Raw genomic sequence first — 27726 nt, forward strand, 5'->3', positions numbered from 1 at the left:
AGAATATACGTAAGAAGGGGATAAATTCAGATGATGGCTGATAGAGATGTATGGAGGAGTAGTACATACTGTGCCAACTCTCCATAGGGATAAGGGCAGGTTGATGATGATGACGATTATTATCTTTGATAAATAAGAGATAACTATATGTTTTATATTGGCATTTCGGTCTCAGAAACCAACAATAAGCTGCGTTAAATAGATATCAGTAATACATAACACTTTAAACTTTTAAATATTGTATACATTCTCAAATATAGTAATGAAATTTGTAAGAATAATTCATACCAAAAGATACAGTTTATTTGTAACCAAGCCAAAATGGAAATAGCGATGTACGTTTTAAAAATAAACATTGAACAACGAGCGTTAACTTGATAAGCTTCTTCGATCTCTATTTGCGACCTAAAAATAAGAAAATTCAATTTCAAAACTGGTGTATATTTTAGTACTATAGAATATTTATTTTCATCATATGCTATCCGTATTCTTAAATCTCATAAATTGTAAAATATTCTTCAAAGCAACTTGTAAACTTATTATAAAATATCTTGAAATAAACGAAAATTTAGATTTTTGTTTTTAAAATTAAATTACGTCTACATACATTTACAAGTATAGCTAAAAAAAAGTCTACACCGTTAGCTTTATTTCATACTAGCTGTAGCCCGCGACACCGTCTGCACGGATTTAAAAAAAAAAAAAAAAAAACTTAATTAAACCTAACTTAGTAGCCTATGTGTTCATCCATCTAAACATTCGCATTTATAATATTAGTAAGATATAATGTGGTTCTTTTCTATACCTCAGTGAACTTTAAGTAATGCTGGCAATTGGAATTATTACTGATATTTTTGTACAAAAAAAAAAAAAGAAGCAAACTTGTATACTGACAAGAAATAAATAACCAGTTTGCACGCAACACACCTTTTAATTAATACACCTTTGGGTTTTGTTAGGGTTGATAGATTAATTGTAATTCTTTTAAAATACAAAATCACTTTATTTGTCTACATAATTCAAGAACTGTGACCTAATTTCACGATGTTATTTAGACGGTGTAAAATATATAACATGTTACACTTCAATGATGACACTTCATTCTTCTAATTTGTTCAAGTCGTTTAGGTTACAAGAGGTCACAAATCTGCAGGGATACACAAATACAGTATTTGGCAAAGAGTGCAACATATTTAACAAAAATGTCGGATATGCAAGTCTGTGTAGCGGTTTATTACAATACTTAAGGTAGAAAGTAATTGAACTGCAGCGAAATCGTACCTCCAAAAATTTTAGTTCTTGCATTTAGGTAACCTTTCACCGGCTCGTTGGTCTAGGGGTATGATTTTCGCTTAGGGTGCGAGAGGTCCCGGGTTCAAATCCCGGACGAGCCCAATTTTTTTATAACAGTATGAACTGTTTTAAATACTTACCATTCACTAACCGTGAGTTTCATTGTTAGCGGCCATATTTGAAAATTCCATAAAGATATTACGGACGTAATTTTTTATAATTCACGTTTATGGTCACAGTCGTGTAAAACTCAGTTAGGAATATGAAACATGGTAATGGAATTAAGTCCGCTACGCTGTGAAAGCAAATGCCGTATAATTGAGTTGCTTTTTGCCTCCGAAAAAATAATACACAATATAGATTTTGTTGCTTTTATTTCATTCTTATCGTCCGTTTCCACTGATAAAAAACCATACAGGTTATAAAATAATATTGTCACCATAAATAATGTTGTCCTTGAAAGAAAAAAACAGAGATAATTTAAGAGACTATGTGTAATAAGCCAAAAAAATAGTACTTAAAAATTATCTCTAATTAAATGAGCATCCCAAAAACTCTATCTCGATTTCGTCTCGTAGACGTAATTAAATTTAACGCCGACCGCATTTTCCGTTAATTATACCTTAATTCAACACGCACGTCTCGTACAGAAAAGCTACGTAAGCTTAATCCTTATACTTGATTAGAAATTAGTAGGCTTACAATTATGCTGCCAATGAAGTTGAATCGTTAGGAATTTATGAATCAACCTTAACTCATTTATGTTTTAACGGGATAAACTCAAATACTACTAAATCAATTTTCATATAATTTTTATTAATAGACGGGTAAATTCGTCGCAATTCGTTAAAAAGCCTATATCTATATATATAAAAGAAAGTAGTGTTAGTTACACTATTTATAACTCAAGAACGGCTGAATCGATTTGACTGAAAATTGGTGGGCAGGTAGCTTAGAACCAGGAAACGGACATAGGATAATTTTTACCCCGTTTTCTATTTTTTATTCCGCGCGGACGGAGTCGCGGGTAAAAGCTAGTTGTGTAATAATTAAGCTTTCAGAGCTAAAAGAATTTTTTAATACGATTAATCTTTGTTAGTATTTTTCATTTTATGTTTTTTTTTATTTGAACAAAAATATGATCGTTTAAAAGATGTAATAACATGTTGCTATAATTTTATTATTTAAAAATGGAACAACTGTATTAGGGATCGCATTTCTAGTATAACGTGAAAATAATCTCATTTGAGGTTTATTCCTTTACGTCTTGAAGATCTGAACTCTGAGCTAAGTCTATAAAATAAATCCTAAATAAAGTTTATTCGTATCTAATACCGACACTTCAATACTTTTTATAGCCAGATTGTTTACGAGTAGCCGGCATTGGTTGCTCGAGGCTATACCGCGTTATATGATCAAAACAATTCTGTTATTCTCGTTCAGCTAACTCAATGAATCTTTAATATATTTAACACTAGCTGTCGGCCAAGACTCTATCCGCGCGGATTTAAAAATAATCGTAATAAGTAGCCTATGTCTTCCTCCAGACTATGTCATATACCTGTGCCAAATTTCATCATGATCCGTAGATACATTTCGGAGATACCTTCAAACATCCATCCATCCATCTAATCATTCGCATTTATAATTTTAGTAATATTTAATGTTCTAAATTCGAATGTTTAGATGGATGGATGTCTGTTAGAAAGTATCTCCAGAACAACTCGACGGTTCTTGCTGAAATATGGCATAGATGTAGAACATAATCTCGAAGAACACATGAGCTATAAGGTTCTTTTTTAATTCCGCGCGGACGGAGTCGCGGGTTACCGCTAATCTTCAATATATTTAAAACTTGAAATAAAGCTACTGTTTGGCTAGTAATGCTAATAAGGGTACGGCAGTGCACTTGAAGACGAATTAAGAGAACGGACCTTCCATTAAATCGAGGTCAATACCCAAAGTAACAGTTAAACAGATTCAATTAAACTTTCCAAAACAATACTTCCATTTTTTGATTTTAATATTGGCAACATTGTCACCGGCTCGTTGGTCTAGGGGTATGATTTTCGCTTAGGGTGCGAGAGGTCCCGGGTTCAAATCCCGGACGAGCCCTAATTACTTTTCTTTTTTGTCTCAACAATAAGTTTTTACATCTAAAAACCAGTACAAAAATTATCCATCTCATTTTGCAAAGTTATCAATAATATTTTTAATATCTAGAAGTATTTCAATGGTTATAACTTTTTAATATATAGAAAAAAAAATTAACACATTTCTGTTGTTATTTATAAAAAAAAATATTAATCGCATAAAATTATCTGTCCTTTAATTCATTTGTAAAATAAATTCTTAACTAAAATAAAACTGTCCATTCAGAATGTATAAATATTTTTACTTTACCGTTGGTTTTGTTACCATACCGTTTTATTTCGTTACCTGGTAAGTAGTATCCATAAAGCGATGCAATTAGGGATATACTTTTAATGGCAATAACATGCAAATTTTAAGAAGTTAGCCTACTTTTACTGCAGAAAAATAACCACAATGCACGCAAACATTCAAGCTTTTTATAACTCCTTTGTACTTAAGTTATATAGTTCACGCGGTCATTATTTTATAAAACAAAATTGCTTCATTCAGAATTATACTATGAATCGTTTTAACCACGAAGGTGTGCTTATATCAAACATTATTTTGCTAAACATGTTTCCAGTGAGTTTCCATTGAGACAACCATACAAAGACTAGTAAAATAGTTATTTCAAGGAATTATAGAAGAATTAGTATGTACTTTTGTGTACTTCGGTCCGTTATGTAAGTTTGTAACGAACGATTTCACAAACTGAGGGCATGATCTAAAGAAAAAACCCTTCATTTAATTGGCTTAAACTTAAATTGATGTTGTATTTTTGCAAAAATGCATTTAACATTTCAATTCCAACTGCGTAAAAAAATCTGTTTATTTTCCTCTCAATACACAAGTCGTTCAAAAAACAAATAATACGATAAATCCGCTGAATTGATCTCTACATCATAGTTTACGTGAACATACAAAATAAATTGTTAATATTACGCATCTAAGTAATCAACACAGACAGTAGAGACACATACAATGGGCTTCAAAAATATATGTATATTTTCCAATCTCTCATTCTCTACGAAAACAGAAACATTATGTTATAATACAAGTTTCACAACAGTGGAATTTTACGGTTAAACGTTACACTTTTTTACCGTATGGCAATATATTAAAACAACATTCCGACACACCTTTCACTTTATAACACATTCACTACGAATCAGAAATGCTATGTTTTAGTTTATCGCACCGGCTCGTTGGTCTAGGGGTATGATTTTCGCTTAGGGTGCGAGAGGTCCCGGGTTCAAATCCCGGACGAGCCCAATTTTTTGTCTTTCGTATTACTGTAAAAATTAGACATGTCGTCAGTAGATATACAAAATACCGTACGTATTAAGGTACGGTCTTCCTAGAGTTTCTTATTTTTTTGCATTTTATAAATAACTATTATATTTTAATGTTTACAGTTAAATATTTTATATTCAAATATATTTTTTCGAATGACCGAATCAAGATGGGGGGTAATAAAAAGGGAAGATGGTTGCCCTACTTTCAGATATACTGGTGACCTCATAAAGACGTTAACAAATGGCTTGTTCTTAAAAAGAAGCACACGCTGTATAAAAATACGGAAAATAATTAAGCTCTCTAACGCACGCACACTTTTTTAACTTCGGGTTAAAATCGGCGTTTGCGGCTCTCGAGCGACGAACTCTATAAAGTTACTATTGTTCTCTTCCTTCAGCGCTAAAAATGCGACAATGTGCGATAAAAATCGTCGCGTTTTGTACATTGAAACGACCGATACTGTTCTATTTGAACTCGTGATAAAAAAGCGCCTTTGTGAATGAGGGCTAACTGACAAATAAACCATATTAATAGGGTAAAGACGTTTAAATGACAGTCGTACCATGATTAAGACAATATTTACAAGTATTTGGGCAATAAAAACACAAAGGTATTAAGGTTTTATTAATATCTAATATTGATAATAACAATTAAATACTAATATTAAATTGTCAACATTATACTCCTAAATATAAATGTAATTTTGAACAAATCGTTGATACGTGGAATTCATTTGTTATATCCCTGGCGTTAAAATAGTTTTTGTTCGAGAGAATGGCTAAGTCGAAGTGATTTATATTCCCAATTATGCTGACAAATAGCACATAAAACGTATAGATAAAATACTGAACTTCGAGAAATATATTGCTTTAACACTCCGAAAACTAACTATTTCATACAAAAGGAAGGCCTATTCTGATTTTTTAACCGCGTTTATTTATGAGTAGTAAATAAAAAGAGAACTATGGTCGATAACGCAATAGTTGCATTTAATAGAAAACACAACACTCTTACAAACACAACGATTTTACAAGCTTTCATTTAGTTTCAAGTGTTCCGATGTTTATCATTAAATCTTTCAAATTTGATTTAAACCAGTTCCCGGTTACTGATTGAGTTGAAATTGTGCATATATGTGTAAATCGTGTGACAATGCAATATTGTGATAACACGATGTTGATCAAATGTTGATTGAATGCAACTGAAAGGTGAACATAGGAACTTCGGAACGAAACGTCACAACCTCATCGAGTTTGCGCTCGTTAGAATCCTCTTGACGATCTTTTTTGAAATGTTTAATTGTTTTAATTACCAAGAACATTACAAAAGCTTGTTATTAATACGTTTTTATTTTACGCTCTATTCTTCACACCAAACAAAGGGGATATGTTGTTTTGATGTGAATTGTGTATGACGTAAACTTTTCTAATAAACTTAAACTTTTTTCATACTCTACAGAATTGTTACTCTAATCTTGAGTTGCCGAAATGTCTATCGATATTGTTGTACCCGTTTTTTCAACCAGAATGAGAGAGATAACAATATAGTACTATAAAAGTGTTTAGTAAGTGAACTTCATGGCAACGTCATAAGATTAGCATCTGGTGATGTGCGCGAGTAAATTACGTAACGAAATAACTTTCACTTTGGTTTACTCGTGTTTTTGCCTGGTTTGTTTTTTTATTTCAAACATCACTGCAGGCGGCTCGTTGGTCTAGGGGTATGATTTTCGCTTAGGGTGCGAGAGGTCCCGGGTTCAAATCCCGGACGAGCCCAAGTTTTTTTTAAAATATTAATGCTTAGTACCAAAGTACACAAAATTAAAAACAAAAGTTTTCGTTTTAAAAAACTTAATGAAACCTTAGCGTTATAAAAATAGATATAAAATACATAATACAGATATGATGTGTTTTATCTATGTTGTTATATAACTAAATATATGGTCATGATAAGTATTAAATGTGGCAAGATTATCTGATATCTAAGATATGTGAACATGTAATCAACACTAAAGATTTAGAATATCCCCATTTCTTATAGTACTTTAGCAAAATACCACATTTTTATCCACGAAAATCTACCGAATGATACGATATTTACGTAAGCCCAAAATAACCTACGAGAAGTCAACATTATTCCTCTTGGTATCATTAGAAAGTTCTCGAAAAATAGCCAACAGCAAAAGGGATCTGAGCAAACATTTACTGAACTAACCAACAACAAACCCACATGACTTTTATTTTAAAATGTTATGATAATAAACCCACAAACATGTAACAGATATTGCCATGTGAAACATGTTTTCATAAACTTTTCAACATTAATGAATGTTGGGTTTATTGATCGTATCCCTAATAATATGAGTTTCTTAGATAAATGATATTTTAACACTACAAACAAAACTAAGGTAGAGATTGCTATAAAATTGTTTAGCAACTTTTCTATCTTAAGTTTTTGGTATAAAAATGCTATAGGCGCTTAGGAAGTAATGTTATTTTTAAGCGTCTCTCTACATAATATTAATACATATTAATAAAATTGGGATGTTAGTGTGTAATATGGAAAATAATGATATTTCATACATATGACATATTTGATATTGATATGAATGCTCATAATGAACCAATTTTTTAAATTTTTGTCTGTCTGTATCTATCTGTCCGCAAGGCTGTGTTTGTTCGGGTAATCATCGAAAAGGCTAGACTGATTTGACGAGATCCCAGGATTATCAAACTAATGCATACAGGAATATCATAAGCTACCTTTTTTTCTAATTCCGCGCTGACGAAGTCGCGGCCGACTGTTGTTGCTTGTTAAGGAAAAGATTTTATTAGAATGTCTGTTGAAATATTGTTAATGACTGTGCATTGCAAATTTTGAAACGTGATAAAAATCGAATTGACATTTTTCTTTGCATTATTATCCAAGGTCTGAAATGTAATTTAAGCTGACAACGCCTTTGAAGTGTCGGCAAAATGTGCCTTCGACACACTTACAAGCCTTGGTTGATTTTAAAAATACTTATGTAGAATTTGATGAACCCAACATTTCTGAACGTGACTTCATGCTAGTTAATTTTTCTACAACTTAATTTATGCAGATTATAATTAAAAGATAAACACGAGAGTAAGTATAGGTTAGGTTAGTTATTATTTTTATCAAGAGGTAAATCTTCAAGTAAACCTTTTTTTAAAGGTAAGACAACGTTTAAACGAAACTCAACAACTTACATTGTTACTTACTCAACAAGTTACTTGTGGTACATTTTTGTTGTACATTCTGTACAACACAAGGTTGTGATTTTTTTTTATTTTCAGCCTTTTAATTCGTTTCAAATTTCAAAGAGACTTTAACTAGCAGATTTTTAAAACTATTTTTATTAAATAAAAGTCAATATTTTCATTCACTATTTTATTGGAAAATAAATAAATTAACCTAAAGGAAGCGGCGTCCATTTCCGACGAGTGGTGGGGATTGGAGGGAGGCTGGAGAGCCATTTAAATTCAACGGAAGCCAAGAGCTATAATTGGCTCCCAGGTCTCAACAAATTAAGTACCAGATAAGGTTAAATTTTTGCTTCGAATCTTTCACAACGATGTTTATATCTTAACCTAATTAAACAAATTATATTATTAATGAGCAATCACAATTTCTTAGAATATAAATCCAAACAGCTTATAACAAAATAAGTAATCGCATATCTCTTAAACGAATTCTCAAATTCTAACTTGAAAATGAAACTTGAATAAGATTTAAAGTTTTCATCAAATACTTTAGTTCATGTGGGATTACTTATGTTACAAGCCCTCGTGGCTTTGCAGACTTAAAACACAAATTCCTTTAGTATATAGTTTGAGCAGCAATCACTTTTATTTTAAAATCTTCGTTGGTTAAAAACAGTCTCAGTATCAAAAATATTACTTCGAATTGTACAAACTCGATACTGAAATTGTTCTAGTTTAAAATATAAAAGTCCGTTATAACAGCTAAAAGGAATAAAGACGTTTGCATAAAACACAAATCTAATTATCGGGAAAAACATGACACTTATTTTTATGACATTCTATTTTTACAGATTATAATCGAAATTTAAAATAATTTTGAATACTTTAAGATTTCATATTAGTATTAGTGTTTAAGTTTCGAATACGTTGATTTGACAGCTGTCAACACGGACTGTTATATTTGACAGTTACAGTGATGTCTATTTACATAGCTTACACGATAATTACGCCGCAAATAAAAAAAACAAAGAGCAGTAAATCAAATGCAAAAACTTTCCCTCCATTATTACCAACACGCTCAAGAATTGCACGTGTTTGGTAAAAGAAACACATTCGTACGTTTAATGTCTGGAGCGTGTTGCGTTTTTTTCTGGGATTAATTACAATCAAGTCGCTTAGCATTTTGTGGCCAGTCACAAACGTTCAGATGAGTGTTGAATACGGTCCCTGGTTGGCATGTAAATCTCACTGGTTCACCATTGACGCAACGCCAGTACTGAAAGAAAAAAAAGTTTCAAAACTAGTACCTTAATTCTGCAATGAAATTTCTAATTATTTGATTGTCACATTTCTTATAACCAACAAGGTAAACATAAATTTGCATTCAGTATGATTCTCAAGATTTTGTATTCAGCAAAATAGTGATAAATATAATTTACGTGATTGCTAAGCGTTTTCTATAATATAAATAAGCAATTTAACGTCGAAGTTGCGCCTGACAATAATTTAAATGCAAATCTGACGTCGTAACGTTCGCGATGGTAATGTAATGTCATACGTCAGGCGTTTAACGCTATACCAGACCCATCTTAATCTCATATAAGTTAAGAATGCAATTTTGAATCTGAATGAATCTTCAGGCTTTATTAAAGACCGAATTATATTAAATTATCTTCTCTCGTATATTACAGTCACGATAAGTATTATTTCTATTACGAGTAATTTTGTTACAAACTATTTTAAAAAGGTATAAGGTGCTGGGAAAAGCTGTTTATTTTTATGATAATAATATGAAATTGTTCGTATTATCGTACCTTATCGCAGGCTTTCTTGTCGGGCACGTAATCATCCTCCGAGTCGCAGATATCAGGGTTGTCAACCTCGTTTTCCTGTTTAAAATGAAACGATATTATATTTGAATTGTTATCTCAGATTTTACAAAGGGTATGAAAGAGAAGACAATGTATATGGAAACACATTCATTGCTTCATTGGTCCTTAGTAGTATTATCAAAGGATGGTCAGCAAAAAAAGTGTAAATGAAAATAATATTAAAACTAACTATTGGTGGTTCCTCGGGATGGTCATTAACTGGTTCTGGTTCGGGCGCCTCACTGGCCGCTTCTGTTGTTGACGTCACACGAGTAGTTGTAGATTTAATAGTCGTAGTCTTAGTGGTAGTAGACATTGTAGTAGTCGGTCGCCTAGTAGTCGTGGTGACCACAGGGGCGCCCTCTGCTGGGTCGCTAGGTGTCGACGGCGGCCGCGCCCATTCCGGCTAAAAGATTTTATCTTGATGATTAATGACTTCCATTTGTCCAAAGGATTTATCGCCTCTCGATTGCCAACATATTTTGACAGTAAATACCCTATCTCTTGTTATTTTAAGGAGCGATGTACAAGTAAAATAGTGTTGTACGTATTTTCTTTTATTATGCGAATGATAAAAACTATGACTTATATTTGACATTTGTATTCTATTCTTTCTCAACACTAAAGTTTCTGCAAATAATTTGCCAAAACCATAACCATACAATTTTACACGGTTAATTTAATCCGTTAATTTAATTTAAATAATCTAAATAAGAAAATTAAATACGAACTTTTGTGGCTTAAAAATAAAAATTTATAATCGATATCAAATAAGCAATAGACTTAAATATCAGTCCCAAATTAAAAATATATTCTATTCAGAGACAACGATTTTTTTTCGTTTGATAAAATTGCAAAATATCGATGTCGACTCGATATCGATTCGAGCTAAAAATTGACCATCCGTAATCCTAAGCCTAATAAATTTGTACGCAAACTTTACTTATATTGCCTGAGCTCGTAGTAATCTGGTTTGTTTTCTTTGCCTCGGATACTTACTGTGGGGGTGGTATGTCCAGTGCGGGGTGGGGGGACGATGTAGTCCGACATTTCCTTGTGGAGGATATTAATTAGGGGATTTTTGGGACCACAAAGACCCCTGAAGTCATCCATATCGATCGCCCAAGTCATCGCCCCGAGGTAACCCTTCTGTTTTATCCAATCCATTTTTATCTCCACGCTTCGCGGGTCCTCGTATCCAACCCATTGGGTGCCTTTGTACGCGTAGGGACATTTGCCATGTTCATCCCACTTCTTAGTCCAGCCAGAATCTTTCTCATCGACTTCAGTACAGATCTACAATTTAAAAACACAATTAAAAGACTACAATTTTGTATAGTCAGTTAGTTACTTAAGAGTTAATATTGATAAAGGGAACTTAAAGTTAGTACCGACATCCGAAATAATCAACTTAAAAAGAATTAAAAAAATGCCGTAAGCTAGTGTTTAAAAAGAATTATAAGAATATTTAAGATTAAAATATGCTTTAATGTCCTTAAAATTTAAATGAAATTTTATAAAACATTTCTCAATAATGCTAAGGCACTTCGCTACGTCAAATCCTTGTGTATTATAAGAAAATACTGAAAATAGTTTCGTTTCATTCGACGAGACTTTATTGCGTATAATAATTTTAGAGTCGAGGGAACCGCAATGAGAAAATTCCACAAAATAAACTTTGGAAAAACTTTCCAATTGAAACAATGGAATTTTCTCGAAACTCTTTAATACTTCATTCTTATATTTGTACTTTATTTAAACCTCTTAAGTTGATACAAACGTTTGCTTCACTTAATTCAAGTACGATGGAACTGTTTTAAAATAGTACCCATTCGTGACCATCCATACTTTGAAACTTAAATCTATAACCCAAATACGACTTTACTAAATAACTAAAGGACTAATTATGAAAAAATATTGTTATCAACATAGGAATTTAAAATCTAACCCCGACTTATCAAGTCAAAGTTATTTTTAAAGGACAAAAGTTTAATAAACAGCATTTAGAAGGCAAAAAATAAATGCAGCCAAAAAAGTTAGAATATTCTTTCTATTGTTGCGAAAGTTGATTGAACGACTGTCCTTTAACATCGTTATAGTGCCTTTAAATATGTAAATGTATGGACCGCCAAAAAAAAAAGCAAAAATGTAGTCCAGTTTAGCTTGATATTAAATATAACAATACAAGAGTCTAATCTCTACTCCACAGGGTTATAACAAAACGTATTAAAGTCTATTTGAATATTATAAAGGAGAGTGTTACCTCGTAATAAGCCCAGAATCCAGTAGCATTGGTGTAAGGCGCAGGATCGCCACCGCCGGCCTCTTTATTGATATAAGTCCCCAGACCATAGTTATTGTTGCCCGCTGACAATGTAAACGAACGCCCGTAAAACGGAATGCCCACTACCAGCTTATTTGATGGGCAGCCCTTTTCTTCCCAAAGATTAAGACCGTCGTTCTGAAATATTTAATTATATATATATAGTTGAATGTCGATTAATCATTCGGAGATTTAATATTTCATTTATTACATCTATCTTAGACTATATAAAAAAATAGATGTGCCTAATAATTATTAAAAATTCCAAGTGATTCTATTTTAATATTCCTTCAAGAAATGGTATCTTAATGGTAAATATTTTGTGATTTAAAAACCATACTAACTTCATAACAGAGAATCGAATCTGCGAATTGACTACATATTTAGTATCTCAATATTTCTAGTAATAGCATAAGACCCTATCTATTGTTTTCATGTTCATTCAAAGGCCCTATAACATTGCCTATAAATATAAAAGAATGACATGATTGACTACTGATTTACTAAACTCACATAATGTCGGTGGCACTGCATGTGTTAACTTGTAAGATCTCTCCAGTAACTACACATTGTAAACGGCTTAGCGTTATCTCACTTACCACATTTAGTTTCTCGTAAGCCCATTGGTCGTGGGGACGCTTGTATAGTGGCGAGTGGACGTCTGCGAAGCCAGCCCAGTTACCACGCAGGTCGTAAGTCATCGCGTGAATAGCATCCAATTCTCTGCAGACGTATTTTATCTCAATTGCAAATATAACATTGATTGACTGAATGATTGTGTAATTAGAGTAATGTGAAACTGAACGAATCAATAACAATTACAAATATTGGGCTTAGTATGCTTTCAAAATGAAATTGATTTCTACTGGTTTTGAATATTCGAACAAAGCTATTACTATAATATTCGAGGTAAAACTAAAGGCAAGACAAAACTGATACTTTAAGATTAACCACTTGGTGTTCTACATTAATAGAATTCCTTATGATGTTACTACTATTAAAATACATCTCGCATTATACAAGCTCTTAGAATTAAGAAACATCTTCCCTGAATTGCTTTATGATTCCGTTAATCATTTATTCATGAAGAGCCACTTATATTGCTGTGAAAATTTCTTTACAAACAAGATGAGAAATAATTTCATTCGAGCGAAGAAAAATGGTAAAAACATCATGGAATGGGGGAATGTTTTCAAAGGTACCGATATTACCGACATTAAAATTTCAATTGCTCTCTCCAATTTTATAACAGTCGTAACCAAGCTAATGTGGTGATGAAACGTCTTTCGTAATATTCAATTTTATTGCTATGCTCAGCTTTTGATTCCTAGAGCTTTTCGATTTGATGGAAAATTGGATATAAATCGATAATTTCTTTAAATGTTACAACCGAAAACAAAAACCAAAAGATAGAGAAACACTTGGTACCGGCTATTTCCAAGCATATCTTTTTTGAATTAACTAAACTAACTAACATTTTGAAACTTTCTCGCTTTTTATTAAATAGATTTTTAGTCACTGCATGCCTTGCGATGCCCGACGATACCTAAAATTATGTTGTGCGCAGCGTTTATTGTGAACTTGCGCACCGACATAAAGTTTATATAGCACTATACTAACCGACATAGATCAGGTACATGGTAACCCTCCATGAGTCGGAATGCAGCAACTGGTACCGCTGCGGTCAATTCCCATCCCTTCCCCTCTCTGATGAAGGCGCGTCGTAATTCCTGCACGAGGTATAGGAAGCGATCCTTGTCGGAGAACGAGCCACCTCGGTCAGCGGCACCGGGGTATTCCCAGTCGAGGTCTAACCCGTCGAACTCATATTTGTTCAGGAAGTCTGTAACAAAAGATATCTTTTAATTGAGTAGGATGTTTTAACACCGCGGTTTTAAGTGTGATTATGTTAAAATTAATACAAAAACATGCTGTTTTTCTATGAAAATGAGTCGAACTCTTACGTTATTATGAATAGGAGAAATCTTTGCTCCCCATCCCCCTATCAATAAATGAACACTAGCTTTGGCCGAACACTTATTAACATTTCAGAATATTTTTATTTCTATTTATCTTCATCTTGGTAAAGATAAAACAGCCTTTTATTGATTTCAGTTATTGATTCAGAATTTTATTTTGATGCAAAAACAAGTAACAATTTAATTTTTTTTTATAAAAGCATAAAAAATGGGCTTAGCAAAAATATCAAAAGGCAAAGTTTAAATTAACTTGTCTGAGCATTCTTCTAAAACAATAATGGAAAATAATTAAAAGCGAGTACGGCGTGCCTCGCATTCGCCGGGATTCAGCTCGTAATATGTCCCCTGGAAATATGACATTTATTTGCATACCCGAAGCAGTGCTCGGGTAATGTGGGGATATAAAAATGTTCCTCTCACGTATAACTCGGAGTCATGTCACGCTGTAAACGCTACGTATTATTTTAACTGCCTTCCACACTTCCCTGAATACCGCTTGTTGTTAGAATAGGAGGTTAACGTAGAAATTTAAGAGAAAGTTTTACAAAATTTTGTTATTTTTTTTATAAATCTTTTGTCACTTTCCAAATACAGTAGAACCTGGATAAGTAAGAGGCCAAATGACCGTGATATTTTTCTCACTTATAGAGGTTTTTCTCTATCAGGTTTGACTAATTGGACGATTAACCACAGTTTTTTTTGTTGTTCGCTGCTTTGTGACTTGTAGCTGAATTTTTACCGGCGTGTCGTAGAAAAAATGATCAAAAGTTAATCGATGATAACATTTTATAAAATCTGGCCTTTTTATTACTAACTAACTTTTACCCGCGACTCCGTCCGCGCGGAATAAAAAATAGAAAACGGGGTAAAAATTATCCTATCTCCGTTTCCTGGTTCTAAGCTACCTCCCCATCAATTTTCAGCTAAATCAGTTCGACCGATCTTGAGTTATAAATAGTGTAACTAACACGACTTTCTTTTATATATATAGATAAGCACATGAAAACAATAAATTTAGATAATGCGTATCACAATTACTGAAAAGGCTTTTATAAAATAATTACGCAATTAGCCGTAACTACATATTAAGGAGGGCAAAAAAGCAATTTGCAGTAACAGTCCCCGCGCGGTGCGTCAGCGGCGGAGACTCGCTACACTGCAATGACACTAATGGAGGTCGATTTAAAATATTGCCCCTTATTTTTGTCCTCCTACACAAAGAAAGTGCACATTATACTTGTACTGGAAATAAGAAATTTGATACATTCTATTACTTACGACCAACTTGAAAGTTTATTAACGAATTCTATAAACTTACTATCTTAGACTTTTTTGTCACATTTCCGAGTCTAATCTTGATTACCTTAAGGCCAAAAATGTTGGGTTTGGGAGTTTCCTAATCTATATATATAAAAGAAAGTCGTGTTAGTTACACTATTTATAACTCAAGATCGATCGAACTGATTTAGCTGAAAATTGATGGGGAGGTAGCTTAGAACTAGGAGACGGACATAGGAACTTTTTTATTTTGTGTGCATTTTTTTTATTCCGCGCGGACGGAGTCGCGGGTAAAAGCTAGTATTCTATAAATTTGAAACAAATGAATTGCGATAAATGTTTTTTAATTAATGTAATTTTTGACCGAAACTTTAACATATAACCAGAGCAGAAATAGACTCAATAATTCAGATTAGAAGGAAGCGTATAAAATTAATCAGAGATATAAAGCATATAATCATATAAGTTAAATAAAATTTGTTAACTTCAAACTGTCAGTAAATTGCTGAGCAAACGCTAAACATACATCAGGAAATGACTATTTCCAAGCTCTCTAGGTAATTCCTACGGGAGGCTTAACTCACTATTTCCTCTCGTGGAATTGCTTAAAGTGTACCGCTAAACTAAATTGTGAGAGAAACATTCTAAAAGCTGTGTTCATATACTATCGTGTGTGTTACATACGTAACTACCAGTTGCACGCGGTTTTACGTACTTCCGTCACTTATCCTGCGATGATTCTAAGATTCTGAGACGATCGAATGAATCGAATCGAATGAACGGCTGAATCGATTTGACTGAAAATTGGTGAGCAGGTAGCTTAGAACCAGGAATAGGACATAGGATAATTTTGACCCCGTTTACTTTTTTTTTTTTTTATTCCGCGCGGACGGAGTCGCGGGTAAAAGCTAGTATATAATAAACATGACCATTATGAGGTTATATTTTTAACTAGCTTTTTCCCGCGACTCCGTCCGCGCGGAATAAAAAAAAATAAAAAAAAAACGGGGTAAAAATTATCCTATGTCCTATTCCTGGTTCTAAGCTACCTGCCCACCAATTTTCAGTCAAATCGATTCAGCCGTTCTTGAGTTGTAAATGGTGTAACTAACACAACTTTCTTTTATATATATAGATTTTCCAGAACTTTTTTCGGGAAAATAAGTAACCTTTCTTTGAACAATATGAACCCAAAGTTATTATTATTCTTAATGAATAAAACTATAGTAAATTTGATTTACACAGCCAGTATGTCGATTAAAATATTACACCTCCTTTCTCTATTTACAATTTATTACTGAATAAGATTTAATGTAGACATTTATGACTTGTACTATGATCGAAAGAGATTGCACACTGTGTATCTTGCATGCTATTTGTCTTAGTTATTGCTGCATTATATATCATTCGCTTAAAGCCGGTTACACACCTTTAGTTGCAACTGAACACTCTGTTCAGTTAGGTCACCTGTACAGGCATAATTGTAACTGACAATCTGTACAGGGGGCCTAGCACGAAAATTTGCTAGAAATTGTTCGTAGAGTCATTGAGAAAAAAATTATAAGATTTGTACAGCACTATCGATCGTAAAGATCAACGATAAAACTCATACAGATTTTAACAAATTTTGTTGATAAAGTTACGAATACTTTCTCTCAAATTTTCTTGCTAAGCCCGCTGTTCTCAGCTTTTCCAACCCACGTACAGTTAAATATGTTCGGTTAAAACTGAAGATTTTTAGCCGGCCGGTAACATACATTGACAGATTAGTATAAATACTGATTTATTTTTTATTTAAAATTATTTAGCTTTTATATTTTAGAACATTTATACTATAAGTTGATCTCAAATTCAAGTATTTTTACCTCATATTACATTAAAATTCTTTACGCATCTCCGAGTTACACTTTGTATTCACAATACGGGAGTAATTTCTTCTGAAGAATCTCGTATTAGTAAAACATACTCAGAAAAAAGATCCTGACTAAGACGTGTACAAAGTAATACAATCAAGATTTTTTCAACGTTATTTAGGGAAAAAATAATGTCAACTTCCACCAAAAAAAAAATACAAAAATACCGAGTATTAGTATGAAAAACCCTTTTGGCAGCCGGGAAAAATCTACAAAACAAAAAAACTCACAACACGTTTTGATCATTTAATACGACTTAACATGGAAGCAAAATTTAAAGACATTTTCATATGCAGGTTGCACGTAAGCATTCTTACATCGGCTTTGCGTTTGACCTGCGCGAAATCCTTTCTGAATTTAAGCTCACGCTTGCAGCGACCTCTCGTGTAAAGAACGGGTAAGTTCTCAAACTGCTATTTCTCTTTATTCGCACGTAAACGTTCACTTTGAATTTTATATAACACAAATGAAACTTGTGAAACTGTAATTATCAGATATATAGCAGAATATTTGATAATTGAGTTTTAAATATGTAATATTTATTAGTGTATTGGAAATCAAATTGTGTATTTAACTAGCCATTAACACGATTTAACGAATAATTCCCTGACAGTTTATGAACTGTCTGAGTCAAATCATTAAATTGTTAACTATTGAAAATGTAGCCCTTTAAAATCTAAACCTTTAGCTTAACTTAAAGTAACCTTTTATCTAAAATATTTTAAAACCTTAACTTTAAAATAAACTAAATCATAAAATTAAACACCGAATATAATAGAGATTAGGTATTAAAAATAACATCCATTTTAAAATCAAAAATGTAAATCATGTTCATATTAAAATTTATCTGAAAATAAGCTGTAACTCGCTACAATATTAATATTTAAAATAAATTAGAAACTATAAAGATATTTTAATATACATATTAAAATATCAAGAATGCATACTCATATGAAATACGAAGGAATTAAAATATAAAATGAAATTGCAAAATTAATAAACTGAAGATACGACGAAGCTTCGTAGACTAAATTATAAACTTAAGGCTTAATTAAATGCTTCTACCTAAGAAAATAGTATGTTAGTTTCATAGCATATAATCCAATAAGAGTAGGTACGTACATACATTGTTATTTCTTTGCTTTTATCAATAGCAAAGAACGTATTAAAATGTGTATTACTAGCTGTATTTTTGCGCGACTGACAAGATGACTGTGTGACACATATATACCATAGTGCCAACTTGAACCTGGCTTACCCGAATTAGGTGAGTTGTCATTCGATTCATATTATTCCTTGGAGTGTATTAATTAAGCTAATCGTTTTGTTTTAATTTACTATTATGTACTTGTATCACAAAGAAATGTCGGTATATTTTTTGATTCGCAGTACGGAAATAAAGGTACAAAAATATTTTATCACTCATTCTTGTGAAAAACGGAGATTATATTTTTTGTAGGAGGGAATTCTATCATATTATAAAACTAATAATACTCACCAACAACGCTCCTAACGAAGCTCAAGCGTGAGCTCTTCTGCGCTACCATCTGCGAGTACTTGGAGCCTCCCTCAGCCCAACCACCCACCGCCACCATGAATTTGACGTCAGGGTGGGAGCCACGTAATGCAGTGAAGTTCTTGAATCCATTCTGCTCCACGTCTAACTGCAGATTAAAGATTTTTGTGAGGAAATTAGAAAGCAAAATACAAAGTAAAGAGAAGTGTCAATAGACTAACGGTTAAGGGTACGGAAATACATGATTTACGTCAGCTATTTCGTGGGTATTATCCACAATAATTGTAGAATCACGGCATTCTACAATTATTGTGGATAATATGCTTGTACAGACCTAGAGCATAATTTGAATTTTTGTAAGACGTATTAATGAATAAATCTAAAATATTGTAAATTAGATATTATATATTAATAAATAAAAATAGAAAGAATAAATAAATATATAAATTAATAGCTGTCGCCCGCGACTCCGTCCGCGCGCAGTTAAAAAAAAAATGAAAAATAGATGTTGACCGATTCTCAGACCTACTGAATATGCTCACAAAATTTCATGAGAATCGGTCAAGCCGTTTCGGAGGAGTACGGTGACGAAAACTGTGACACGAGATTTTTATATATTAGATATGAAGGAAATCAATGTTTATACAGATTTGTTCTTTGATGAAACTTTACTACGGTGTTCGGAATTTTCAGCCTTAAAAACATCTTTATTTATAGGTAATCTGACATTCAACAAAATAAGAACAGTTGAGAAAATATACGAAGAATTGTAATAAAGTTCTTAGATAAGGATCCTTAATTAAGAGAAGGTCCGTCTAGCGAGATGTTATCAACAAAGAAGCAAGTTTATGTATCGCTAGAACATTAAATATTAGAATTACTCTTAAAATAAATAGTTTTAACAGAACACAAGTCACTCTGGGAGCAATAAAAGATTAATACTAACAAATATTAGAATCGCACAGCACATTTTAAGCGTGAAAAAATGTCCAGTCACATTAAAAATAACATTTGAACCGTAAGAAAATTTATTTATATAAATACGAGCTGTCGCGCCCGACTCCGCCCACGCGAAATTAAAAAAAAAACATAGTAAGTTGCCTATGTGTTTCTCCAAACTGTGATCTACATCTATGCTAAATCTTATCGAAATCCGATAATCCGTTCAGGAGATACCTTCAAACAAACATCCATCTATCCATCCATCCATCCAAACATTCGTATTTATAATATTAGTAAGATATATATAACATAAGAAAAAGAAAGACAATTACATTTATCTTCATTATGAAGTAAAATAGGAACTCGCAATATTTGATAAATAAATTAATAGATGTTTTATCCGTAGGATAAGGTATAACAAAAAGAAAAGATGGAAGTTACAGAAATAGGAATTCATTAGGCACAGGTGATAGGTACTCTATATAAGAAATTAATTAATTATTTCGTCAAATGGACCCAATAGAAATACATTATGGGGCATATTATTTAGTAAAAGTTGGCAGCGATTTTGAAATGTTTAAATTTTTCAAATAGATGTAGTTATAATATTTATATTCATTACTCAAAGTGTATCTAAATATTTATAAAAGTAAATAATTACTTATCATGGAGTCTTTTCAAAGAAAAGTCCTTATAAATGTATATAATAAAAAACGAATACTGGATTGTTGGTAAGTTATAAGTATTTTGTATGGAAATGAGACAAGTTCAGAATTTAATAAAGATTTCTGAACGTTTTGTCTGGCGCTTTTTATTGCTAAATGATTTAGAGATTGTAAGGGGAAAACTGCGTCAAATAAATATCTTTAAAATCAAATAATTTAATGTCATTTGTGTAATGCGTTGTTAATGTAAATAATAGTGTTTAATTTAATTAATTGTACCATGAAAATTGATTTTTTAAGACAAAGTAAAAGTAAAAATTAAGGATAATTAATAATAAATAACTATATGATTTTTTTTACTTGTACAGTGTAATTCCTGTAACGTTAAGAATACGAAGCAAGAGTTTAGTTGTTTTAACAATTTTATTTTATTTATTAACTAGTTGAATTATCAATAACTAACTTTTGATACAGGGTCAGATACCACGGTTCGCCGAGGTCGCCGCCAGAGATCACCAGCAACATTAAGGGACTGCTGGGGTTCTTTGGCAAGCTGGGCCGGCTGGAGTAACCTACAGCCTGCCTTCACGCAAAATACGCGCTTGTTGTGGAGTTGCGGAAAACTGAGCCCCTACTACTAACTACCTACTAACTAGCTTTTGACCGTGATTAGTTACGTCAGCGCGGAATTGATAGACATACTTAATAAGTAGCTTACCAGACTATGTTCTATATCTGTGCCAAATTAAATCGATATCTATTTTTATCTTTCATAAGAACCTTCTACTAACAATGGAAATACAACAAAAAAATGAATCAGCAAAATCGGTCCATCCATTCACACGTGATGCCGTGACCAAGGAAAATAGGGATTCATTTTTATAGATATCTATGTTAGATTATTGAATATTCTTACCTCAGGATCAATGATAAGAACCTCCTTAGAGTGCTCGGTGACGCCGATGAAAGAGTATATTATGTGAGTGCACTTGTCCACAGGTATGTCTTCAATGCCGTATCTGCCTACCCCAGGCCGGTACACCGCCCAGTTGCTGAAGTAACATACTATGCGCGCTCTGCTGTCCGCTAAGTAAGATATTAAAAAAAGTTTTCTAAGAATAAACACAAATTTAAAGACATTAGCTGCATTTTAGAGTCCTAGAGTCCATTTTAGAGTAGCCTAATAGGTTGTGGGAATGATTTAACGGTCGTCGGTTCGTTTCACTTTGATACGTAAGGTTTGGTCCACCTAGTGCAGTCTTCTGTTAGTTAGTCTTAGTGTTCTGAACAAACTCGTTCGAACAAAACGTTTTTGTTTATTGTTTTGTTATTACACTGACTAAGGTCATAAAGTGAAGATATAATTTGGTTTTAAAAATACTAGACTTTTGTAAACAAAAACCATGACCAAACACCTTAAACGTTTTATAATCAGGCTTTTTTTAAAAATACTATTTGTATGAAACATCTAGGATTCGTTAGTTTAGTATAGTAACTATAAAAATACACATTGTTTTTATATTATGTAAATTTAATTATAAATTATTTTAGGCTTAATACTTACATTCTTTCGCGGTGGTCGCGACTGCCAGGACAGCCAACGCCGCTAGTATAACTCGCATTGTATATCTGAAACAAGAAAAATATTTTATACAATGATTCTTATATCCATTAAAATGAATCAATAAAAAAGCACACAGAGATTTAAAACGTGCAGGAAGAAGCTAAATAACCTAAAAGTATTTGTTTTGAGGATCCTATTGTTTATTCTTGTAAACTCTTTTATGCAGTGTGTCACAAGTATTATTGAACATTTTTAAAATGTATTCTAAAATAACAACCTAAATCTTTTGTTTTAAAAACTTAAAAAGTAGTAAACTTATAAATACATCTTAATTTATTTATGACATGATGCTTGACGCATACTGCATTATAAAAATGATATTAGTTTTATATTATACTTGCATATCAAATAGAAAAGCTCAATGAAGCAATTTAAAATCGCATAAGAATAAAAAATGAAAAATTGATATGACTTTCTACAAAATTGCAGAATAAAAATAAAACGAAAAAGAAAAATTTGTGACCGACCTCAAACAAATCCTAGTAAGGACATTAAAACGACAAAACTTTTTAAATTCGAGCACACGCTCTAACGATGTTATATAAGTGAGTCTCTAGCGAGTAATTAGAGAGGGGACATGTCCTATGTTACCGTAAAATAGAAAATAGCGACAGTTTATAATCTTACTAGTAATAAAAAAAACAAAATATTCTAAACTCATAGAACTCTTTGTCGTAAACAATTTCTATCACCAAAAGTATGTTTTCTCCCTTTACCTAAAACTTATAAAATTAGTGAGTACAGATAATTAAGTACTACAGTAGAATTTGTTAGAAAATATTGAAACATATTAAGTAATAAATAAAATTTCAGTTTTGCCATTACAATATTGCTGGTGAGTTTCCAAATTGGCGATATTAAAAATTGTACGGTGACATGCGACATTGTAACGGCACTATACATAACGGGACCATTGCTCGAGTTGTACACTCACCCATTAACCTGGTCGCTTCAAACATGACCGCAATCCAATATATCTGAACATATGCCGACAGATGTATTCCATCGATTGATTGCTACGATAAAATATTTTACTCCGATTTAGATTACGGCGGAACCCAATAACCGACCCTTGAGATCAATCCAAACCAAACCAAAAAAAGTAGTAACTAAAAAATTTGAGAGGTGTCGAGGGACACCCGGATGGAACGAAGTTCCTTTCAATTAATTAGTGAAGGAATTGTAATAAAATTATTTTTTTTTAAGTCGCGACTCCACACTGTTCAATGCGAAATAGAAATGAAAATATCTGGCTTGCTTTCTATAAGAGAGAGAGAGAGAGAGAGAGAGAGAGAGAGAGAGAGAGACAGAGAAACATGCGACGCCGCACAGCTTACAATAGCTTACTATAGCAAAAAGTGTCGTGACAACTTTTCGTAAGAATTTTTTCCGTCTAGCCCCCTTTCACAACGCGCGATAAGGAACTTCGTTCCAATAATTTAATCACACTTATCTTAGGAATAATTTACAATCCATTTCTTTCAAGTTAAATGGACCTTAGGATAGCAATAACAATAGAAACAATAATATCACATTCCTCCGAAAAATTTAACCTCCAGTTACAGATTGATTATTGGTTTCGGCCAGAATTCTAATAACATACACTATTGTTTCCTTTTAAAATTATAGGAAGTGGTTGTTGGACAAAGAACAAAAGTGTAAAGACCACAAAAGCAGGATAAATAGTGGATTTGAGTCATCAATTGAAATTCAAGACAACACCTTGTCACACCCTTTGTCTACCTACAATGACTATTCAAACAGGGTTACATATTATGTATTCTTATATTTACACTGAATTCGAATAATTAAGCCATTAATCAACGAAATGGAAGGTTATGTCATTAAGGAATTAGTTCTAAAAAATGATTATTTTATTTATAAAATATATTTGTCACCTCACAAATATTGTGGCATTCCATTTAGTTAAATCTTACTAATATTATAAATGCGAATGTTTAATTGAATGAATGGATAGATGGATGTTTGTTTGAAGGTATCTCTAGAACCGCTCAACGGATCTCGATGAAATGTGGCATAAATATAGAACATAGTCTGGAAGAACACATATGCTACTTGTTTTTTTTTTTTAATTCTGCGCAGACGGAGTCGCGGGCGACAGCCAGTACATATATAAATAATAATTGATGTTAAATACATGTATGGATACCAGAGCTGGGCATTAACTCGTTAATCCGTTAATCGTTAATTAACGAAGTTAACATTTTGCTTAACGGATTAACTTTTAAGTTAACTTCAAAAAGTGTTAACGCTTTTGTTAACTTCCATTAAACTGAACTTCCGTTAATAAAAGTCCGTTAATCGTTAAATCAGAAACTTGGAGATGTGCTGTCATTTTGTTTAAATTACGCGCCACGCCACGCTCGTAAGTTCAGCTATGTTGGGCGACTGTCGTCGACTCGAATGGTGAACGAACGAGTTGATAATTGATATATATTTGAAGTTCGCGTGCAAGTGTGATGCATCAGAGCGTCCGGGAAAGACGTGACCAACAGGACAAAATTAAAAGAAGGTTCGAAATAGTATATTTCATTACGAGTATATAAAAGCAAGAGGATGTAATAGACCACATTCCGAACGCTCTTCGTCCCTGTAATACGCCACTTTTTGAGCAACTGTATTAAAACACTTTTATACTCGTGCTTTTTCTTTAGCTTTTCCAAACTCGTGCGTTCTCTTTCCCAACTGTCAAAATAACGTATATTAAAAAGAAAAAACGAACCACGAAGTTTTTACTAAAAAAATCATTGAAGTTTTTATGATTCATGCAAATATTTCTAAAAAGAAGCTACTAATTTGTTACAATATCAGATTTAATGATTTGATTCAATGAATTGGGTTAGGTTTCATTTTATTTCATATCAATAAAAATAATCAACTGAACACTTAGCCGTTTCGGCATAGTTCCCTTTGCCTACCTAGAATGGGTGAAGAAAACAAAAAAAATCTCTGTTTGTATTCTTTTACGGTTGGCGCCATTTTTCAAACATTTTAGTTAGTTGAGTTTATTGTGTTTTTATTATTCTATTAAATTGCTTCATTTTTTTCGCAACTGTATTAAAAATAGTTGTTTAGTACACGTGCGGTACCGTCATTACAACTTGTTCCAACTGTCAACCCTCACCTTCGGCTGCGCCTTGGCTCGGGTAGACATTTATCGGAGCTCTTTGAATGACAGGCTTTCCGCACTCGTAATGAAATATACTATAATGCATTCATACTTGTCTCTAATACTAATGTGTTATAGAATGTATAGTCAAATTACTATATTAAACAACTGTCGCCACAATAAGTGTGAAATTAGTATGTATAATTTTGGTATGGTTAACTGTTAACGATTAACTTTAACTTGCGTTAAATTTTCGAGAATTTAACGCTTTAACGATTAACGAAGTTAATTTTTTAATTAACGAATTAACGATTAACGAAGTTAACTTTTCGATTAACTGTGCCCACCTGTGATGGATACCTTTTAATTCCTTTATTGACTGTACCTGTTTGCAAATGATTGCAAATTATTGTCTACTTCAAGATGTGTAAAAAAACTGGATACAGAAAAAGATTTCTAACATTAATAACATTATCATTAATAAGAAAGTTAGCGAAAGTTCTCTAGTTGTTAAGAATGTTAACCACTTAATGTGACAAGAAATAAAACTGGTTGTACACAACAGCAAATATCAAGTTCAACGCTATTTGCAATGCTAATAAAATACGGCGTCTGACTCAGTGTGTACGAAACTTTAACCTGGATCGATTTATTGTTTTTTTTTTCTGTTTGACGTTTTTCTACGTTTTCCTACAAATATATTTTCGACCAGTATTTTATTGTTTATGCTTAAAGAATAGAAAGTTATATTTATGGCCATTAAAAGTGTTTTGAAGAAAAGTTATTATTTTATTAAATCATTTAAATGTCTTTTTATTTAGTTTTAATTTATTTTAGTTATTTTAAATAATTACACATATTTTTAAATACGTTTAAATTCATTTTAAATTTAATACTTAATAGTATTCAACAGTTAGGGGTTGAAAAAGACTGAATTAAAAAGGTACACATTCATGCAACTACAATTAGAGAGAGCCTCGTTATTTACCCTTGTACTTTCTGAATTACAAGAATTTCTAGAAAGTTCAGACAACGAACGTAAAAGTTTATTCTAACTAGACACAACTTTGCCCTTTAAGATAATTTGTACTGTCTCTTAGTATTTTCTGAGATGAGAAATTATTTTCCATAACATTCTATGTTTGTATGTGTATTGAAGATAAAGTAAATAATTGAAATTCTTTGCCCACTAAGGTACACTTATGAAAAGCTATTCCAAACAAAAAAAATACAGACAGACTAACGGACAACAAAGTGATCTTGTAAGGGTTCCGTTTTTTCCTTTTGAAACCCTAAAAAGAACATATCCCAGCATTTGGTTACCTCAGATATGATAAAAGAATATTAGAATCGATTTAACTACTATATATTTTCATTATACATAGATAACATATAAATCGACAAACCAAAGACAAAAACTCTGGAACACAGTTAAAATTGGAACCTAAATGATCGAAATCACTCTCTCGGGTTTCACGAAACAGCTAAATTTTTGTTTGCTAATTCGGCACAAACTACTAAAAATTATCGATGAATTTATTTTGTTGTTCTGTTTTGTTTCTTGTCTTTCTTCGTTTTGTTTGTCATACAAATTCTCATTCAACAAAATCTCCCATCCCAAGAAAAAGGACAAAACAAAGGAATGCTTAAAACTTGGTACTTGGTACTTGATCAAAAATGGTATCAATTTTAACAAAATCTGCATCAAATTAGTTTTCACATCACGCATAAGCCAACGCACGGTGGTACTGCATATGAGAATGTATGAAGCATACAAATTGTCTTCGATGAGTTCATATCCAAGTGTCATTATCCTTTCCATCATGAAAGTGAAACCTCACTATGCCGTATCTAATGTGGTTATGATATCTATAAAGTACTACAATAGAGTTAGTCCATCTATTACCCCCAGATATATAACCTCTAGGAGAAATAGATATACAAGTCTACCCTTTACTAAAAATATAACATTCTGTATTATGTCAATTCATTGTCAACTACACTATCAGAAATATAGTGTAATTTTTTATTAAAAATATTTTTTTAAAACGAAAAAATCTCTTAATCTCTCTTCTAAATTACTAACTTTAGTACTAACGGCTCTGTAATCTGCTTATTATGTGTCTATAATCTGCTTAATATAATTATTGACGCCGCAAATGTACTAAACAACAAAGGATGTCACAATTTTCACATCGGGAATACTTGGACATTTATTACCCTTTAAGGATATATTTAAGTGGGAAAAGATGGACTAAGCATTACAATCATTCATCAAAGATAAGAAACAAAACAAAACAACATAACAAATCCATCGATAATCTCTTAGTATGTATGTACCGATTTAGCTAAGAAATTTATTTAATTAATTTTGTTCATAATTAAGCTTATTTCCGAAATACAATTCCATTTCTTATGTATCCCTCGCAATATTAACAATAATTCACTTAACATTTAGTGTGTTTTTAATTGTGCACATGTTATGTAACTAGATAACGCCTTTACGTATATTTATTTTAATTCCGAAAACAAATATTTG

General features: G+C 32.2%; 1 protein-coding gene and 4 non-coding genes across 5 annotated transcripts; 4 read left to right on the plus strand and 1 right to left on the minus strand.

The window, feature by feature from the left end:
* Window positions 1–1322: 1322 nt before the first annotated feature.
* Window positions 1323–1394, plus strand: Trnap-agg. The gene has a single exon. It is a non-coding gene; the product is annotated as a tRNA-Pro (tRNA).
* A 1942-nt stretch (window positions 1395–3336) lies between these two features.
* Window positions 3337–3408, plus strand: Trnap-agg. The gene has a single exon. It is a non-coding gene; the product is annotated as a tRNA-Pro (tRNA).
* Window positions 3409–4625: 1217 nt separating this feature from the next.
* Trnap-agg lies at window positions 4626–4697 on the plus strand. The gene has a single exon. It is a non-coding gene; the product is annotated as a tRNA-Pro (tRNA).
* Window positions 4698–6425: 1728 nt separating this feature from the next.
* On the plus strand, window positions 6426–6497 carry Trnap-agg. Its single transcript has one exon. It is a non-coding gene; the product is annotated as a tRNA-Pro (tRNA).
* A 2542-nt stretch (window positions 6498–9039) lies between these two features.
* On the minus strand, window positions 9040–22543 carry LOC106715489 (endochitinase). Its single transcript, XM_045682272.1, has 11 exons — window positions 22525–22543; window positions 21998–22062; window positions 21350–21519; window positions 18809–18974; window positions 13761–13983; window positions 12740–12863; window positions 12081–12278; window positions 10817–11113; window positions 10008–10223; window positions 9761–9835; window positions 9040–9222 (listed from the first exon to the last, which is right to left on the minus strand). Exons 2-11 carry the CDS (start codon window positions 22053–22055, stop codon window positions 9103–9105), a joined length of 1647 nt encoding a protein of 548 aa, XP_045538228.1. The 5' UTR covers window positions 22056–22062; window positions 22525–22543; the 3' UTR covers window positions 9040–9102.
* Window positions 22544–27726: the final 5183 nt, after the last annotated feature.

This window comes from Papilio machaon, chromosome 18 (genome assembly GCF_912999745.1).
Source record: "Papilio machaon chromosome 18, ilPapMach1.1, whole genome shotgun sequence".
NCBI lineage: Eukaryota > Metazoa > Arthropoda > Insecta > Lepidoptera > Papilionidae > Papilio > Papilio machaon.

What these genes read in the sequence shown, in the direction of transcription:
- LOC106715489 (XM_045682272.1), bottom strand. Translation starts at nt 22,055, where the DNA reads ATGCGAGTTATACTAGCGGCGTTGGCTGTCCTGGCAGTCGCGACCACC. An exon ending in TTCTTATCATTGATCCTGAG is followed by an intron (nt 18,975 to 21,349) that starts GTAAGAATATTC and finishes TTTAATCTGCAG; the next exon opens with TTAGACGTGGAGCAGAATGG. An exon ending in ACAAGAAAGCCTGCGATAAG is followed by an intron (nt 9,223 to 9,760) that starts GTACGATAATAC and finishes TTTTTCTTTCAG; the next exon opens with TACTGGCGTTGCGTCAATGG.